Raw genomic sequence first — 18,784 nt, 5'->3', positions numbered from 1 at the left:
TCCTTTACCTTGGCTTTTATAACAAAGTATCGATATAGATACTTTGTAATCTCTATCTAGTTGGGACAAGTTATTGTTACAAATTAATTGATTATTTTTTAAGAAGAAGAAGAAGAAGAAGAAGAAGAAGAAGAAGAAGAAGAAGAAGAAGAAGAAGAAGAAGAAGAAGAAGAAGAAGTGCTTATCATTAATGTATAAATGTAGACATGCTACATATTTTTATCAAAATGTGTATTGTTTTATCTAAAGTAGCGACCTACGTAATTTATTTCAAGAAAATATTCATAATTTCAATTATGGTGTTAGTGTTGTTGTTATGTGATTCGTTAACAAAATATTTTTCATGCTTACTAAACTATGGAAATATAGTTATCTCTTATGCATACTTTTATAATTTGGTGTGCATGGTGGGGTATAGCTTGTAGTTTCATTTTCATGTCAAATTTTTATATATATAAAGCGGTAGGAGTGGGTAGCTTACAAGTATTGGCAAGATTATTATATGGTATCTTAAATTTTCATAATAGCATATGTTTAGGTGTAAATTTAAGTTTTATAGCTGCAAATTAGACCACTAGTTTTTGTAAGTTATATTACCTTTTGTAATGAAGGAGGTGTGTAATTTTGATGCATGTTTAGGAGGATCACTTTAGTTGTTTTTTATAATTGTTAGAGGTGGCTACTATATTTAACAACAATTAGAGTCTATCTCAGCTAGTAGCCAGATGTTTATGTTTATTTTTTCAAAAAAAAATCTAAGATGATGAGGATTAATGTGGAATAATTAATCAAGATTGAAAGCCACTACGCTAACATTTCAGAAGAATCGTCATAAAAAACACTTAATCAATCATGCATGGACAGACTCTCTCTCTAGCTAGCTAACAGCTAAGTGAAATGAAGCTTAACTGTTCGTTCGAAATGAAGCTTAACCGTCATGTAGGAGTGTACTGTAGGCACGAACTGTACATGACAACGGGTGGTGAAAAATCGTGACTGCAACCGCACATCACCAAGTACGTCATAATGAAGAGAGAACATGTGATACACTACTCCTAATAACTCGTCCTCGAAATTAAGCTCTGACTGATCGAGAATATTAATTAATCACTGAGGTGACAGCAGGCAGGCCAGATGAACCATCTGGCACGTGGACCCTCGTTCGTTACAGCCGTTCTTTCAAGCTCACCCCACGCCCAACCACCGTTGATTGGCCGCCGCCGTCGCACCCCTGTCCCGGCCGCGCACTCACACGGACTCGGACACGTACGGGCCCTCCGCTCTTCCATTCCATTCCACCCGGTCCATCCGTCGCCCGCCAGGAGCCCAGGACCAGGTAGCAGCAACGCCGTGCGGGTGCGGCGTGCGCCCGCGTGCCCGTGCTCGTGCTGTACCCCTCTATATAATCCCTCGCATGCAGCGCCTAGCCACTAGCCAGCGCTCCACCGACGCCGCCGCGCGCACGCACGTACGTACGCCGCCCGACAACGACGACGACACGCCCGGTGAAGCGGCATACGGATACAGTGCGCGCCGCGCGGCATGGGGGTGACCACCGCCGGTGAAGCGGCCTGCAAGTCCCCGGCGGTGCGGGCCTCGGTCATCGTCAGGCTCAACGCCGCGTTCCTCGCCTTCTTCCTCTTCGCCTACCTGGCGCTCCTCCTCCACCCCAAGTACTCGGACATCCTCGACCGCGGCGCCACCTCCCTCGTCCGCTGCACCTTCCGCGACTCCTGCCCACCGCCGGCGCCGTCGTCGTCGTCGTCGACCCAGCTCTCACGGAAGGTAAGGTGAGTCCACCAAGCTCTCGCGGAGCTTATTTCCCTTGAGCCCTTGATCTGACGACGACGGCGCCGTTGTGGTTGCATGCATGCATGCAGCTGGGAGGCGTGGCGGCGAACAAGGTGGCGGCGGCGGCGGAGCGCATCGTGATCGTGAACGCGGGGCGCGCGCCGGCCATGTTCGACGACCTCCGTGGCCGTCTTCGGATGGGCCTGGTGAACATCGGGCGCGACGAGGTGGTGGCGCTGGGCGTGGAGGGCGACGCGGTGCGCGTGGACTTCGACCGCGTCTCCGAGACGTTCCGGTGGTCGGACCTGTTCCCGGAGTGGATCGACGAGGAGGAGGACGACGAGGGCCCGTCCTGCCCGGAGCTCCCCATGCCGGACTGGTCCCGGTACGGCGACGTGGACGTGGTGGTGGCGTCGCTGCCGTGCAACCGCAGCGCGACCGGGTGGAACCGCGACGTGTTCAGGCTGCAGGTGCACCTGGTGGCGGCGCAGGTGGCGGCACGGAAGGGCCGGCGCAACGGGGCCGGCGCCGGGGCCGTGCGCGTGGTGCTGCGGAGCCAGTGCGAGCCCATGATGGACCTGTTCCGCTGCGACGAGGCGGTGGGACGGGAGGGGGACTGGTACATGTACAGAGTCGACGTGCAGCGCCTGGAGGAGAAGCTCCGCCTGCCCGTGGGCTCCTGCAACCTCGCCATGCCGCTCTGGGGAGCAGGAGGTGCGTTTCCGTCTACTTCATGCATGCTCAATCTATCAGTCTCTCCATGACCTCTGCTTCATGCTTACACTTGCACAGTTGCATTGCACTGCATGCAATCCAATTTAGACAAGCATGTGTAGTTGCACCTGTACTGTGCTAACTAACATGCTAGGCGTAGCACCAGCATTACATACGAACAAGATTGATACTATGCGTGAGAGCTGAGACCGATCATCTCATAGAATTATTCTCAGCACCGACATGCATGGTCATGGTGTGATCTATCTAGAAATTAAAAGAAGACTGAGATATCATGCATCGACATATATACTTGCGATTGTTCATTCAAAAAATATATACTTGCGATTTGTTCAAGGGAAAAAAGAAGAAAAATGCGTATAGTACCTTTTACATAATATAGTGCACTACTGGTTTGACTTGACCACTAACATCTTTATTATACTGATGATGGGAATTCGTTCAAAGAGAAGTAATACTAAGAAAAGCAATTAGTGTCGCTTCTGTTAATTCGTGAGAATAAATTAAATCCACGTATATTATTCATTATTGATAGTGAGAGGATATAAGAGAGCATAGCATAAATAATGTCGAGAACATGCATGTGCTACAACACTGTGTGTGTTAGGGACATAACGTGCCACCTAATGGAATTATGTTAAAGCGTGCTATACATACAGCACATACATAATCATCAAGCTAATAAGTTAGAATATGCTTGCTTATCTGGGCATATATGATCAGTAGGGACGGGCGATGTAATTGGGGTGTAGAATCTCTGGTCGGGGGATAGATGTGTGGCAAAAGGACACGATCAAAGCTAAAAGCTCATGATAATAATTCAGGCATCCATTCTCACCAGCACTCAACGGTCTCCTTTATTTTGTTAAAGGAAAAAATATTTAATTACTAGAACCCCCCATTCTTACCAACTTGGAAAATCTTGGTGGCTACGAACAAAAGGAAAAAGGTTTCGTATACCAAAGCCGGAGGTAATGATGGATCTATCAGTGTCACTAGTGTCATCCAAAGCAGAGCCCCAAGATAAACCTGTCCTAGTGTCCTTGCGATAAGCACATAGCTGCTACTGCTAGGCCTAGTTGTGAGCCTTCCAAACCACCAATTTCAGCTCCTGCAAGAACCTGACAGGAGGACGCCAGATAACTAAGTCAGAGATAACAAATGTTCATTGAAATAATGAAATGCATATAAAATAATAATAATAATAATAATAATAATAATAATAATAATAATAATAATAATAATAATAATAATAATAATAATAATAATAATAATAATAATAATAATAATAATAATAATAATAATAATTAATACCGGGGAGGTACTGGGTCTTTACCTAACGCTCTGCTGGAGGCCTTTCACCTCCACCCGTCTGATCGACCGATCAATCGAGCACACACATACACGGTGCATGATGGCACGGCGAATACATCGACACGACTGATTGAACTAGATTCGGTTGGTGAGCTGCACCGGTCGGGCAGGGCTCTGCTCTCTCTCTCTCTGGGTCTCGCCGGCTTTGGGACTTTGGCCTTTGGGGACGCACGCACGCGGCGGCGTGCGGCGCGGTGTGCCTAGTGATACTTGCATTGCATGCTACTGCATTCTGCCAGGTGGAGGTGGATCACCAACCTACGCGCAAAACGCACGCCGCAAATAAAGTTTTATCGATCTATTATATTCGTGGTTACTTGCGTTGGTCGATACATGTATGCCGTCTCTCTTTATTTAGTTTGGTCGTTTTGACTTGACGAACACTTCAGTCTATCCACCAGCACAACTTTCTTTTGGGGGAGCTACGCTTCGCTGGATAGATAGATCAACGTACGTATGCTGTCATTTGGTGACATATATGTTTTACAACTGAACTGTCTAGCGATTGCTATATTATAAAGCGAGGGGTTTTAATTTTTTTTCCGCGAAAGAAATAAAAAGTATAGATAGTGTTTGCAAGGTGTTAGTACCAATCTCTATCACACAGCCACAGCTAGCATGATTAACAGCTTCTTCTTTAAAACAACAATAATTAAAGAAACTTGCTTGTACGATTTGTCTTGTTTGATAAGGAGATTCATAGGAAAAATGATGCATGATTGGAGTGAGGGAAATACATCGATCGATATCCTGTTTTCTTATGCTCGTCAGCAACGCATGCATGCATGATTATTTATTTGATGATGAGGAGATTCTGGCTCATACAAGAAAAAATTAAACTAAACAAGCACGTGCCCCTGTGTATGCTGCACTACAGGGATCCAGGAGGTGTTCAACGCGTCGTCGGAGCTGGCGACGTCGCCGTCGTGGTCGGGCGGGCGTCCCCGGCGTGAGGCGTACGCGACGGTGCTGCACTCGTCGGACACGTACCTGTGCGGCGCGATCGTGCTGGCGCAGAGCATCCGGCGCTCGGGGTCCACCCGGGACCTGATCCTCCTCCACGACCACACGGTGTCGAAGCCGGCGCTCCGGGCGCTGACGGCGGCCGGGTGGACGCCTCGCCGGATCAAGCGGATCCGCAACCCGCGCGCGGCGCGGGGCACCTACAACGAGTACAACTACAGCAAGTTCCGGCTGTGGCAGCTGACCGACTACGACCGCGTGGTGTTCGTGGACGCCGACATCCTGGTGCTCCGCAGCCTGGACGCGCTGTTCGCGTTCCCGCAGCTCACGGCGGTGGGCAACGACGGGTCCCTCTTCAACTCCGGTGTGATGGTGATCGAGCCGTCGGCGTGCACGTTCGACGCGCTGATCCGGGACCGCCGGACCATCCGGTCGTACAACGGCGGCGACCAGGGGTTCCTGAACGAGGTGTTCGTGTGGTGGCACCGGCTGCCGCGGCGGGTGAACTACCTCAAGAACTTCTGGGCAAACACCACCGGGGAGCGCGCGCTCAAGGAGCGGATGTTCCGGGCGGACCCGGCCGAGGTGTGGTCCATCCACTACCTGGGGATGAAGCCATGGACGTGCTACAGGGACTACGACTGCAACTGGAACGTGGCGGACCAGCGGGTGTACGCCAGCGACGAGGCGCACAGGCGCTGGTGGCAGGTGTACGACCAGATGGGGGAGACCATGCGCGGGCCATGCCGCCTCTCCGAGCGGAGGAAGGTGGAGATCGCATGGGACAGGCACGTCGCCGAGGAGGTCGGGTACGCCGACCAGCACTGGAAGATCAACATCACGGACCCAAGGAAATGGGACTGATCCACTTTATTTCGTTCTTGTCTCTCATGTATAATGATGATGATGATCGACTACGTACCTCCATCGCGCCTGCTGGTACATACGCGTACACGTCGTAGCTGAGAGCGAGATAGCTAGGCACCTCATCGAGCTCCATCGTTTCGCCACATTTTGTTGGTTCGTGGGTTACTTTAATTTTTCGCTCATTGTTCATACTTACACACACATGAAGGGGCCAGCCGGCCAGGGGAGTATGCACAGCTTAATTGGATTGGTTGGTTTCTCATTGGTGGAATAATGAATAAGCTCAGTTCGAGTTTCGAGCTAGGTGTGGTCGTGTCAAGTCAGATGTCTGCAAAACTGTACCTAGGATCAAATTTGGGTAGGGCTAAATCATTGGACTTGGCCATGCGCCTTCTTTGAGGTTCAACTTCCAGTGTCTTTTCTCTGTAATCTTCTTGGTTATGTTTTTTTAATAAATTTTCAGTAGAGGTCCCTCAACCCCTCCTATTTCCTAAAAAAAAAATCCCATTATCTTCTTTGTACTCTTTCACGTTAGGTCTCCCTTCTACGTTTAGTCATGCCAACCTTTCCACCAGCTTCTATAACAATTCTTGTACCACACATCCTAATCGCTTCTGTGTTTAGATACATATGCCAACTAGAGCGAATTAGTTCCTCTAGCTGCACTAGGCATGTTCATGGTTTGGTTTGAAACCGCTTGGACCGTCAAACCAACCCGAACTGACCCGCAAAGCTGGTTCCAAACGGGTTGGATCAACCCGTTGGGAAACCCGCTGAACCTGCTAGAAAGCACAGGTGACTTGCACGATGGGCAGCTGGACGATAACGGCAAGCAGCTCATGTGGGTTGGGTGAGCAGCATCTGACAGTGGCGGTGTGGCGTGAAGTCGTAGAGGGGAGAGCACATCCAGGGGACAAAAGAAAACGAAGGAAGCAAAGCCGCAATGGAGGTTATCACCAGAATTTGGAAAAAGAAAAAAGAAACGAAGCCGCAATGGATGTTATCGCCAAAATTTGGGAAAAAGAAGAAGAAACACGTGGAGCCATCGAGGAAGGGGTTGTTATTGTCGCCAAAATCAGCCAAGCCAGACATTGGGATGCACTGCACGAGGCGGACCCAAAGGAGGTCGAGGTGGCCAATTAGGGTTGTAGCCGCCTGAGGTGCCTACCAACTAATTCGACAACATCAAGCACAGGATGCCCATGTCGGGGTGGATGTTCGAGTAGTACCTGCAGTGGTGGTGCTCAATGACAAAAGCCATGGTTTAAACCGCTCCAACTATCAAAACCATACCGCCTAATCGGTTGCTGTATGGGTTTGTTTAGAAACTACATAATGAAACTTGCACAAACCCGTCATTGAATAGGCCTACACCACTGCTACCTGATCCGCACACTTGACATGAGCTTGAAGATTTTGATCTTTCAACGTTGGCGCTACTTGTCCATCTAGATTTGCCAACATGCACGAACCTTTCAAGACAATTAAAAAAACTAGTTTTCAAAAACTAGTGTGAACTTGTGAGATTATTTGGTCGTTGGAATGTTATTTTTTTTCATCTTTGATCTCAACTGGACTTTACTTTCAACCAAAAGAAAACAATTGGACCTCCCGTTCGAATTGGATCGGACTTGTCCTTGTCTTTAGGAAGAAGTCCACTTTAGGTCCCTCAATTTTCGCGAAAGTCTATTTTTCATTCATGAACTTCAAAACCGGATAAAATACATTCTTTAACTTTTAAAACCATGCATATTACGTCCCTGACATGGTTATGAGCGGTTTTGAAGGCAGTTTTGTCTTTTCCATTTTTATTTATTTCCGTTGAATATTTGTAAAATTATAGTAAATCACATAAAATTCATAAAATAGTAAATATGATTTTGTTGGACTCCAGTTAAGTAGATCTACACATTGAACATATAATATAGTATGCTTTAGTACAAATTTTTTTGTTGTAGCTTTAGATCTATGTTTTTCTATAATTAATTCGAATAATTCATAGCTATATGTTGTATGGCCCAATTGTGGTGAATTTTTTATGTTGTGCTAATTATTTATATGTTTAAACTATGGTAAAAATTTCATACTCATTAGATCATGTATAACTTAGTTATAGATTTATTAATATTTAACAAGCATAAACTTGAATAAATCTATAACTAAGTAATACATGATCCAATGAGTATGAAATTTTTACTACAACTCAATCATAGAATAATTAGCCCACTATATAATTTTTATCACAATTGGACCATAGAAACTATAGCTATAATTAGTCTAATTAATTATAGAAAAGCATAAATCTAAAGCCGCATAAAAAAATTTGTACTAAAACATACTATATTATATACTCAATGTGTAGATGTACTCATGTGAAGTCCAACAAAATTGAGTTTTCTATTTATGATTTTTATGTGATTTATTGTAATTTTTCAAAAAATTCAGCCAAAATAAATAAAAAAAGACAAAACCGCTTTCAAAACCAGGTCAAGGATGTAATGTGCACGGATTTAAAAGTTAAGGGATGTATTTTATCCGGTTTTAGAGTTCAGGGATGAAAATCAGACTTTCATAAAAATTGAGGACCTAAAGTGAACTTTTTCCTTGTCTTTATCACTGGCAGCCCCAGGTGGTGGCCCAAAACGCACCGCTAGTCCAGATTTTTTTTCCATGGGCGGATGGGCCGACTCGGGCCTGGCTTTGCAGTGCACGGACAGATTTGCTCAGCTTGCGGCAATGAACCTCTGTCCCGTCGGCCGGTCGTCGCGTTTCCCGTTGGCCGGCGAAATACCGTACCTCTCCGTCGATGGAGTACTACTTCACTTCACGAACGCAGTTTTTTTTCCCTCAAGGGGCATATGTTTCTCATTCTCTCCCACTGGATTCACATTGAAAAATGTGCAAACACACATCTCAAAGCAGATTCGTATTGAGATGTGTGTTTGCACACTTCTTAATGCGAATCTAATAGTAGAGAGAGTGGGAGCACATGCAAAAATAATTTTCCCTTCACCGCGCGTCGCCGTTCGGTCAAAAGGGTCGCCGGAACGCCAGTTGTGTGCTGTCAGATGATCTGATGATGAACCCAGCGCCGGGTACACTCCTTCAACCTTGCTATATTTGAGCACAAACCAAAACCAGCCATCGTCCTCCGCTCGTCGTGCAGGCTGCCTACCTGCCATGCGCGGCGCCCATGCATGCATGCATGCGGCGCCCGGCCAGGGGGCCAACCCATAAACATTTCTGGCATCCCTGGCTGGCCCCCCTTTCTTCGCGTCTTCTCCTTCGGAGCGGAGCCTCCCCTTCGCGGGTGCTCCATCGTCCTCCTCCGGATCCTAGCATGTCATTACGATGCCAAGCCGGATCGCATCGTTCCCCTTCTTCCTCGCCTCCGTCGTCGTCGTCGTCACCTTATTCCCGTCCTCGTCCTCCCAACAGGCGCCCGCCCCGGCCGCCGTGCCAGTGCCACAGGCCAAGGGGTTCTACATAAGCTGCGGGTCGGGCAAGGACGTGCAGGTAGGGAGCATCAATTGGGCCAAGGATGAGGGCTTCACCGCCGTCGGCAACGCCTCCGCCATCAACAAGCCCCACCTCCTCCCCGTGCTCGCCACGCTGCGCTACTTCCCTGACGCCACCGCGCGCAAGTACTGCTACCAGCTCCCCGTCGTCAAGGGCACGCGCTACCTCGTCCGCACCACCTACTTCTACGGCGGCTTCGACGGCGGCAAGGAACCCCCCGTGTTCGACCAGATCGTGGACGGCACCCTGTGGAGCGCCGTCAACACCACGGACAACTACCGGCACGGCATGTCCACCTACTTCGAGATGGTGGCGCAGGGGCAGGGCAGGACCATGAGCGTGTGCCTGGCGCGCCGCCCCGACACCAAGTCCAGCCCCTTCATCTCCGCGCTCGAGGTCATCGACCTCGCCGACTCCATGTACAACACCACCGACTTTGGCAGGTTCGTCATGAGCACCGTGGCGCGCAACCGATTCGGCAGCAAGGGCGACATCGTCAGGTACGCCCGCCCCCTTCGCCCCTTCGCCCTTCGCTGTGCGCGTGAGGCCGCCGGCGGCCGGCCGGCCGGGGAATCCTGACGTGACGTGGTTGGCATTTCTAGCTATCCAGATGACCCGTACAACCGGTACTGGGCGCCGTTCGCGGACGCCAACCCCATGGTGGAGAGCCACTCCGACATCTCGCCCGACGACTTCTGGAACCAGCCGCCGGCCAAGGCGCTCAAGGCCGGGGTCACCACCAGCAGGGGCAAGAAGCTCACCGTGCAGTGGCCGACGACGGAGCTCCCGGCGGCGACCTACTACGTGGCGCTCTACTTCCAGGACTCGCGCTCGGCGAGCCCCTTCAGCTGGCGCGTCTTCGACGTGGCCGTCAACGGCAAGGAATTCTTCCGGGGGCTCAACGCCTCCGCGGCCGGCGTCATGGTCTACTCCAGCATGATGCAGCTGTCCGGGAAGACGGAGATCCTGCTCACGCCCAACGAGACGTCGCCCGTCGGCCCGCTCATCAACGCCGGAGAGATCTACCAGATTGTCCCGCTCGGCGGCAGGACTGCCACTAGAGATGGTATGCATTTTTTGCGCATGAGCTTCTGTCAATGGCGACTGAATATATATTTGAGCTAGTTAATTAGCCGTGTCGGTGGCGTTCGGTCTGTGAGATAAAATGTCTGGGCGATGAGAAGCTCTAGGCTTTTCCCTTGTGCAGTGGTTGCAATGGAAGATCTCGCAAGCAGCCTCAAGAACCTACCACCGGACTGGGCTGGAGACCCTTGCCTGCCACAGAAACACTCATGGACGGGGGTGGAATGCTCCCAGGAGTCACCCATGCGCGTCTTGTCACTGTAAGTATTCAGATTACAATGACAGCCGAATCCAATCGAATGTCAATGGCGTTCAAAGTGTAAATCGAGTCTGCTCAATAAAAAGCGCTAAATTCAGCAAATGCATAAAAACAAAAGGCTAGAAAAATGTTGATCATTGTTGTGTTCATATGACCGATTTTCTGCAATACAGGGATCTAAAAAATCATGGTCTTTCAGGATCGCTTCCCGACAGCATTGCAAATTTGACAGGGATGAAAACCATGTAAGATAGACACAAAATTAATCTCTCAATGGTATCAGCAGACTGGATGGACGATCCTTCTAATAATGCCTAGTAAATTGTGGCTACAGCTATCTCAGTGGTAACAATCTCTCAGGCCCCATACCTGACTTGAGCAGCATGCACACCTTAACTGCCGTGTAAGCTCAAGCATACTTGATTTGTTTTGAACATTCATTCTGCAGATTTTACTAACCATGCTAAGCTTTTCATCATTTGAAAAAGGCGCCTTGATAGCAATCATTTCAGTGGAACGATCAAACCATCAATGGAAAAACTAGTCAATCTTAAGGAGCTGTTAGTACTCGATAACTCATTTTCATAATATCTCCGTACATTCTTTGCCTGATGCATTTTCTCAAAAATGGCAGATACCTGAACTACAACAATCTCACGGGCAAGATACCAGATGGTCTGAAAAACAAAGCTGGACTTGATTTGAGGTGTCAAGAATGTGGATAAATTTATTAGGTTCTTTGCTTTGTCATAAGTTGTGACTATATGTTTTGCATGAATAACTTGCAGAACTGAGGGGAACAAATTTGAATGAGGCTGGCAAGGAGGAAATATCTTTATGCTTATCCTCAACATGATGCTGCACCCATGCAAATACAGTTCAATGATGAAGGGAGAGGACTGAAGGCTTCAAAAGTTGTAGGATGACATTGATGTCTGATGTATGAGAGCTAAAGATTGATTTCATATCTAGCATGCCTTTGCGCCATCTCTGTCCTATTCTTAGAGTTTTGTTGTACATGTTGGCGCATGTTGCATCAAGAAGCATCAATTTAGGTATAAGTATTAGGTGAAAGAATAGTCACGAGACATGCATTTTCTGAAACTTCCATTAGGACAACAACATGCCGTGGCCAGAAAATAGCTCATAATGCATTTTGCAAGTTATGACTTCTGCATCTTAGGAGTCTCACTAGTAGCATCGAGTACCGACAGACATACAGATAAAACACATACTAGGGCAATCCTGACAGATAAAGCCTAAAAATACCCAAATCCCACTTTCCACCTCCTGCTAAACCTCCTGCTAAGTTAGTACTTAGTACAGCTGTCGCGTGATGCAGACTCACTCATCAACCTCACTGCCATCATCAGAAGCTGCTCGGACGATATACACCTGGGAGACGAATTCATTGTGAATGAGCACCGAACATTCTAAAGAGAAAAACAAAAACATGCTTGGAGCTCCGAGTTATTCAGTACCTTGAAGGTCGTGGGCTTAATCAACTGAAAAACAGCTGCATCTCCGTCATGCATCCCATGGCATAGAGCAAAACCAGCCCATCCGCCACTTAGCCCTTTCTTGTAGGCAAGGTAGTTGGTGGCGAATTCTTCACCCTTCTCATCCACCAAGGTGATAATGGAGTCTTGCTTTGGCATGTAAGTGTGACAGAAATGGCACGGAAGTTGCTGGGAGGAGCATGCATACAGAAAGAGAAAACATGAAATGAGCTAAGAAGTTTCTGGAGAGCAAACTGCATAGAGATGAGTATTCACTAACTCACCAGCCAAAAACCTCGAACCACATGTGAATGCAACATTGCCTTCACAAAGGATGGGATGTCAGGGTCAAGTTGTGATTCTAGCTCCTCGGCCTTTCTTGTTGCCTCCAACCTAGCTTTCATGGAAACTGTTCCGCTTCTTGCCAAGTAGATGAGGTCAGCTGGTTTTCTAGGAGATCTATGGAAGAAACGGAAGAAAAGGATTGTTGAGCAGACCATATGTTATAGCTCCTATGATCGGTCATACTAGGCCGCTACCGCTAGCAAATATCCACATACCTTGTCATTCTTTCTGCAGTGTGTGGTGCTATCTGTTGGTAAATACAACTTGTCAGTAAAAAAGAAATGGTTGAAATTGATGATGAGTTCATGACATGGATGCTAGGCAAAACGGCACGATGTAATGTTCTTTATTGTGCCATGTTACATTACAGGATGGTTGTTAGAAGAAACATTTATAAAGAAATGCCTTTTGAAACGATTTTATTATAAAGGAAAGAAAACAATCTGTTGCGACACATAAATCTTGGAAAAAATTCAAAAACTATCGGTACAGTGAACAGATTGTGCTTACACAGTTACACTACATGGGTTGGCAACTTGGTACACACCACAAATGTTTCAATTTAATAAGAGCGGAGAAATAAAATGTTGCTCTGTTTCCGGTGGAAAGAAATGGGAAGCCTTGAGCCGGAAATAAGAAACTACCATGCTGAGCAAATGAGCAGCAACAGAAACACGTCTGGAAGTAATAACTAAAAATAACGAAATAATACTATGTGCATTCATTTGACCCGCAAAAAGAAAACGGAGCAGGCAAAAGAGGACAGAACAGATACCTCTGCGTACTTGACCTCAGGGAGTTGCGCAAGCCGGCGGGACCTCCTAGGAGGCGAGGGAACCACGACCGCGTTCTCGATGATCCTGCGCCTCTTGGGCTTCTGCTCCGCCGCAAAAACAAAAACAAAACAAAACAAAACAAAACAAAGGGCCAGTCAGACAAACGGCAGGCGAAGACGAACGAACGAAGGAAGGAAGGCAGCCGCATCAGACCAGAGGGGAAGGGGTCTTGGGTGCCTCCTTGATGACGGCGGAGAGGTGGCGCAGGTTGAGCGCCTCCATCTTGCGCTTGTTCTCCTGCACATTCCGCTCCCTCGCCGCCTCGTACGGCGACATCCCCATCGTCTCCGCGGCCGCCGTCACCATCTCCCCCTGCCCCCTTCCTCCCCCGACTCGGCCTCTTCAATGAATGAAGTGGGGGATCAGGTGTGCCGTACGCGGAGGGAGACAGAAGTGGACTTGGACTAGAGGGGTTGGGGAGGAGGGTTTAAGGGGAGGCGACGTGTGGTGGGTTTTGAAGGCAGGGCAACCGGCAGAGAAGGGAGGAAATCGACCGTTGGAGACGGGACGTGGGGTGGTGGAACGGTAAATTCTGACGCACAAAGGCGTGGGCCGTGGCCGCATGGGGGAAACACACGGAAAATTGTTTTGTGTCCGTGTTCCTCGGTGATAAAGCCATAAAGGTGGGGAGAAAAGGCCGTGAAAGGAGGATTTCGTTTGCCGGCCCATACGGAGGCACGCTCAGCCCAACTACTCTTACGAGCCTGTTTGGGCCGACTGCGAAGAACGTGGGGGGAAAGATGAGCATTTGGGCTGAACGTGGGGCAAAGATATACTCCCTCCATCCATCGCAAATCTCGGTGAGTCAAAGCATTTTTACGTTTGACCAAAATTATAAATAAAAATACTAAGATTTGTAACGTAAAGTGAGTATACTATGAAAATATAATTAAGAAAAAAAAATCTAATGATACTTAGTTCGTATCATAATATAAATTTAGTCAAACTTAGAAAAGTTTGACTCTCCAAGATTCTTGGAATGACTTACAATTTGGGACTCTCCAAGATTTGGGGATTCTTGAGAGCTCCGATCTGAATTTTCCTCAGTTCCAAGTCTAGTTTTGTGCTTTAATCGCTCGCTCGCTTCCTTTTTTTTTTTTTCCTTTTGCTTGCTTCCTGTGCAATCAAGATCTTGATGATTTGGGGATCAAAACCGGTACAAAGCAAAGATGTGGTGCAAAGGATTAAAAGACTGTTTACTCTGCTCAGTTGCTAACTGCGTTAATCACCCTCTCCCTCTCCGTCTCCCACTATCTGAATGACTGAATTTGTGTTTGATTTTTTTTTTTGGGAAGTAGTTGGGCACTCCACTTGGGGAGTTCAAGCTCGTTGTGGCCGGTGGTAGAGTATGCAACGTAGCCTGTTGGTAAATAAACGCGATTTAGCAGAGAGCTTATTTTGGTTGTATTCTTGTTCACATAATATTACACAAATCGGAAGCTTATCACAAATGTAGACAAAAAAAAATCAAGACAGCGCCTGCCAACCAAGAAGTCAAAAGAAAGAGTGGATCGGATCGGAGCCCCGCGTACGTGAACGTGATATATGAGTAGTTATCCGTTTGTCGACACCGGGGACTTGGCATTGTCAAGTCATCCCATCTTATCAGGGTCAAGGCTTACAGGGTGGTCCTTGTCTGTCTCTACTCTCTAACAATCTCCTACAACTAAAAAGAGTAGAAGGTAGACATCTTTTTGGTACAGCAAAAATTTTCGTTCTACCCACTCCGCACTTGCGACGCGAAACTTTTCGTCCGCCCGCTCCGCACCTGCAACCCGCGGCTCTAAGGCCAGTCTCAGTGGGGGTTTTACCAGGATGTCATGCACATTTATTAGAGCGCCATGTCAGCAAAACTGCACTTTTTGCATGAAACGAAGAGGAGAGAGAAGGAAGTACTCTGCTGGCGTTGTTTTTCAAGCGGTGAAACAGGATGAAATCCCCACTGAGGACTAAATCGTTTCACCATCTTGCATGTGATCCAATCATTTGTAGTAATTAAATGCTTTGCCCAGCCTAGGAAACATCAAGGTGAAACTCATGTATTGTGGAGGTTGTTTCATTGTTCGTTTCATTGATGCTCTGTCAGCAGATTTGTTTTGGAAACAGTGCATTGAAATGGATTACTGGCCTAATAGGAAACACACGCAATTATCTCCCTCCTCTCGATCTCCGGTGTACGCCTCCAGAAGCCCGCCGCGAACCCACGGTGGTTTCGCGAACCTCCGGTGTCGCGAACCTCCGGTGTCCGCGCCTCGCCCGCCGCGAACCCGCGCTCACGCCGTTGGCCACGCCCCGCGCCGCGAGCTCGGTGCCCGAGCGGCCGCGCCCCGCCCACCGCGAGCTGCGGGAGGCCGCAGCGAAGCCGGTGGCCGCGGCGCGCCCCGCCCGCCGGTGCCCGAGCGGCCGCGCCCCGCCCACCGCGAGTTGCTGGAGGCCGCAGCGAAGCCCGCGGCACGCCCCGCCTTCCGGTGCCCGCGGCACGCCCCGCCTGCCGGTGCCCGCGACACGCCCTGCTCGCCGGTGCCGGTGGCCGCGCCCCGCCCACCGCGAGCTGGGCTTACGCCGCAGCGAGCCCGGTGGCCGTGCCCTGACTGCCGGTTTGCCTTTTTCGTTATTCATGAAATCGGCCGCCACTGCGATGGTAGAGGCCTGAACAAGATCGAGAGTGGGGACGGCGAATCTGAAGTTCGGGAATTGAACAAGAAGGAGACGTGTTGTCGTCACCGTCGTTGCCTCGCGCCCTCATCCAGCAATGGCGGCCAGGATCTGGCAGCGATCTCCTCTGACCTGGGGTAAGAGCGACAATGGGATCTTTGGTAGTGGCGTCATTGTCCTCCTGTCATTCTTGTTCTCGAACAACATACAGGTGCTCAGAGATGACTCATTATCTGCCATTGCCCTCCTGAAGGAGAGTTCCAGTTTCAGACCATAGCCCTAGAATTCTTCTTATTGCTACGGCTATGGCTCATCCTTGAAGGCATGCACTATCTGAAATAATCAGCTGATCGAGATACACTTCAGAATCGATGTTCTACTATTTTACTCCGTTCCAAACTTTAGGTGGGGTAGTATGTATACCTTCACTGAACCTTTGGTGCAATATTTCTTATGTTTTGCTTACCTGATCATTGCAATGTGCTCTCCATTGTAAATTGATAGGAGATGCAATAAATCAAAGGCGAGATGGTTGTGAAGAAGGGGGGAGGAGAGGGGCAGGTGAGCTACTCAGCATAGAATTTTGTTTTATCCCTACAAGATAAAAACCCATGGCTTAACACCTCTATTTGGCCTTGTTTTAGATGAGTTCTGGCCTGGGTAAATGATGACTTCCTCGCCTAGGTAAAATGAAACATATTAGTTTGCTGGATTGGTTAAGTTTGCACCTACCCTGCAGTCTGAAATTATAGATCTTGTTCTGAATTGGGTGACAATTTTTTAAATCAAATAATTTTTCCTATAAAAAGAGATAATACAAAAGTTGTAGGTGATTTAGAGACCTCTTACCTCATGAAATTTCATGTTTTTAGAACATATAAGGTTTGGTAGATTTGTTCTTACAAATTGCCAGTTTTGTACTGTCAAGGTACTGTACAATATAAATAAGATCTATTATTTGGGGTTGTTACATTCTGAATATTGTGATACAATGTATTAGAGAATTATAGTTAATTTTCTTATGCTTCCAAAGAGTTTTATACTCACATTTCATAATTTAGATGAGTCAATTAGGAGTTATAGACTTCTCAAGATTGATCTTTGTTTATTCTTTACACAGTTTGCTGCAAGAATAATAGTTTGCTGCAAGTTTTGTAAAGTACTACATTGAGGTTTGCTGAACAAATAAGAATTCTCTAGATGACTTAGTTGTTCGAATGACAAAAAAGAGTTTGTTGACTGCTGGAAAGCATGTCTATAAGATCCTTGATAGTAACGTTTCATATTAATAGCCAACCAGTGATGATGATGCAAGCTTCCAAATTCAGCTCTGTAATTTTTCATGCACCCTTTTATTTTGCAGTTAATTATGCCTTCATCATAAAACTAAAGGCAAATAATTATTTAATCTCGATTAAAAGAAAGACATGTAGAGTTATGTCTCATGCAAATTATGTTGTCTGTACTGCATTGTAGGTACCTTCATCGCCTGCTAACTAAAAAAAGGCCACCGCGTGCACCAGGTAAAAAGATCATTGCCAATTCTTACCTTCTTGACTTCATCATGGAGCGTAGTTCTCTAAATTACAAAAACAGTGTTTTATGAAACATGCAAAATTCAAATCCTATAGTACAAGAGGTGTTGTCTGAATGCTTTGGTGGCATAAAAAAATGTTTGTCTGGGCACTAGCCTTCTGAATTAGTGTAGTTCTATTCAATTCATGTTTGGACGTCAGCTATCCAAAGCCAGTAATTTTTCCAGTTCCCCTATCATACTCATTGGTTTTGTTCACTATTACATTTCAATTTTACTTTGACCAAATAATCTAATGTGCAATGTTGCTTCAATGATAAAACAAAAACATATTCTATTCTGACCGTTATACTGAATTTCCTACTTTATGCTCTTTTGGGACAAAATAAAATGGAAATACCCTCATTCTGACAAATTAATCCTAAATCGCTTGTTGAATGCAGTTAAAGTCTGAAACTGTTTGATGGAATACATGTATTGGATTGCATGGGGATTTATTCTCAAAAAAGATGAGGTATTTCTTGCATTCAGTTTGCTTTTTAGTTGCAGAAACTCAATTATTCATGCTAATAAATGCTTCTAAACCACTACTACATGTCAGGTACTGCGATATAAATCTTTATGCCAAAACCATGGAACTCTAGAAGAGCAGGTTAGTGATCTTTCATGCGATCAGATTCACTAGATAAAGCTTGGTAATTTTAAATACAAATACAAAACTGATAAAATTGACCTCTTAGCTAATGAGGCATGACAAAGAAAAAACAAATATAACCTCCAAAAATCTCCATTTAGCTCTATCATATGCTTTATGCATATCTAATTTCACCGCACAGAGACCAGATTTTCCTTTTTTCCTATTATTAATATCATGCACACCTTCATAAGCCAAAACAATGTTATCAGTGATCAATTGTCCCGGCACAAAGGCACATTGCTGTTCACTGACGATGTCTGGTAAAATAATCTTCAGCCTATTTGTGAGTAGTTTTGCTATCACCTTATAGACTACGTTACATAGACTAATAGGGTACAAACAGTGGCGCTCCTAGGATTCTACATCAAGGTATTCCAAGAACATTTTTTTTCCAAAACAAAAAGAACTGACTGATAGAACTAGATATTTTAGTGTAAGCAATACATATTCATTGTGGTACAGAAATTATGGGTATTGGAGCCGCCCTTAGGTAGTATGCTCCTTGGTTACTTGGTTTTAATAATCTCATTTATGAGATTGCTTGCTAATCGATATCAGCAAGACCCAAAACTATTTAGTATTTAACCCTTGAGTAACCAGTTGTTTGCGAGAACCAAAAGTCAAATA

General features: G+C 46.7%; 3 protein-coding genes across 5 annotated transcripts; 2 read left to right on the top strand and 1 right to left on the bottom strand.

Annotated features, from left to right (window-relative positions):
* On the top strand, window positions 1,338-6,201 carry LOC8057657 (UDP-glucuronate:xylan alpha-glucuronosyltransferase 2). 2 transcript variants are annotated; one of them, XM_002468335.2, is made up of 3 exons: window positions 1,338-1,785; window positions 1,881-2,505; window positions 4,778-6,201. In XM_002468335.2, the coding sequence occupies exons 1-3, from the start codon at window positions 1,543-1,545 to the stop codon at window positions 5,725-5,727; spliced, it is 1,818 nt and encodes a 605-aa protein (XP_002468380.1). In that variant the 5' UTR covers window positions 1,338-1,542; the 3' UTR covers window positions 5,728-6,201. The 2 variants fall into 2 exon arrangements, with proteins under 2 accessions (XP_002468380.1, XP_021306838.1); XM_021451163.1 differs by having other exon boundaries at window positions 1,664-1,790.
* LOC8082003 (probable LRR receptor-like serine/threonine-protein kinase At1g51810) lies at window positions 8,993-11,578 on the top strand. 2 transcript variants are annotated; one of them, XM_021460693.1, is made up of 8 exons: window positions 9,038-9,749; window positions 9,852-10,315; window positions 10,457-10,592; window positions 10,765-10,836; window positions 10,926-10,994; window positions 11,080-11,151; window positions 11,226-11,297; window positions 11,380-11,578. In XM_021460693.1, exons 1-8 carry the CDS (start codon window positions 9,082-9,084, stop codon window positions 11,402-11,404), a joined length of 1,578 nt encoding a protein of 525 aa, XP_021316368.1. In that variant the 5' UTR covers window positions 9,038-9,081; the 3' UTR covers window positions 11,405-11,578. The 2 variants fall into 2 exon arrangements, 1 of the variants encoding a protein (XP_021316368.1); XR_002452902.1 differs by lacking the exons at window positions 11,080-11,151; window positions 11,226-11,297; window positions 11,380-11,578 and having other exon boundaries at window positions 8,993-9,749; window positions 10,440-10,592; window positions 10,926-10,991.
* Window positions 11,702-13,706, bottom strand: LOC8057656 (B3 domain-containing protein Os03g0184500). Its single transcript, XM_002465697.2, has 6 exons — window positions 13,425-13,706; window positions 13,211-13,312; window positions 12,651-12,682; window positions 12,375-12,549; window positions 12,073-12,279; window positions 11,702-11,986 (listed from the first exon to the last, which is right to left on the bottom strand). The coding sequence occupies exons 1-6, from the start codon at window positions 13,575-13,577 to the stop codon at window positions 11,936-11,938; spliced, it is 720 nt and encodes a 239-aa protein (XP_002465742.1). The 5' UTR covers window positions 13,578-13,706; the 3' UTR covers window positions 11,702-11,935.

The sequence above is a fragment of the Sorghum bicolor genome, chromosome 1 (assembly GCF_000003195.3).
Source record: "Sorghum bicolor cultivar BTx623 chromosome 1, Sorghum_bicolor_NCBIv3, whole genome shotgun sequence".
Lineage (NCBI taxonomy): Eukaryota > Viridiplantae > Streptophyta > Magnoliopsida > Poales > Poaceae > Sorghum > Sorghum bicolor.
Note: the sequence above shows the minus strand (reverse complement) of the source record. Positions and strands in the feature narration are given on the sequence as shown.

Coding starts and splice junctions, on each gene's coding strand:
- LOC8057657 (XM_002468335.2), top strand. CDS start 1,543: ATGGGGGTGACCACCGCCGGTGAAGCGGCCTGCAAGTCCCCGGCGGTG. Junction 1,786..1,880: donor CGACCCAGCTCTCACGGAAG/GTAAGGTGAGTC, acceptor GCATGCATGCAG/CTGGGAGGCGTGGCGGCGAA. Junction 2,506..4,777: donor GCCGCTCTGGGGAGCAGGAG/GTGCGTTTCCGT, acceptor GCTGCACTACAG/GGATCCAGGAGGTGTTCAAC.
- LOC8057656 (XM_002465697.2), bottom strand. CDS start 13,577: ATGGTGACGGCGGCCGCGGAGACGATGGGGATGTCGCCGTACGAGGCG. Junction 12,683..13,210: donor CTGAGGTCAAGTACGCAGAG/GTATCTGTTCTG, acceptor ATTTACCAACAG/ATAGCACCACACACTGCAGA. Junction 11,987..12,072: donor TTAAGCCCACGACCTTCAAG/GTACTGAATAAC, acceptor TTCGTCTCCCAG/GTGTATATCGTCCGAGCAGC.
- LOC8082003 (XM_021460693.1), top strand. CDS start 9,082: ATGCCAAGCCGGATCGCATCGTTCCCCTTCTTCCTCGCCTCCGTCGTC. Junction 10,995..11,079: donor ATGCACACCTTAACTGCCGT/GTAAGCTCAAGC, acceptor CATTTGAAAAAG/GCGCCTTGATAGCAATCATT. Junction 11,152..11,225: donor CTAGTCAATCTTAAGGAGCT/GTTAGTACTCGA, acceptor CAAAAATGGCAG/ATACCTGAACTACAACAATC.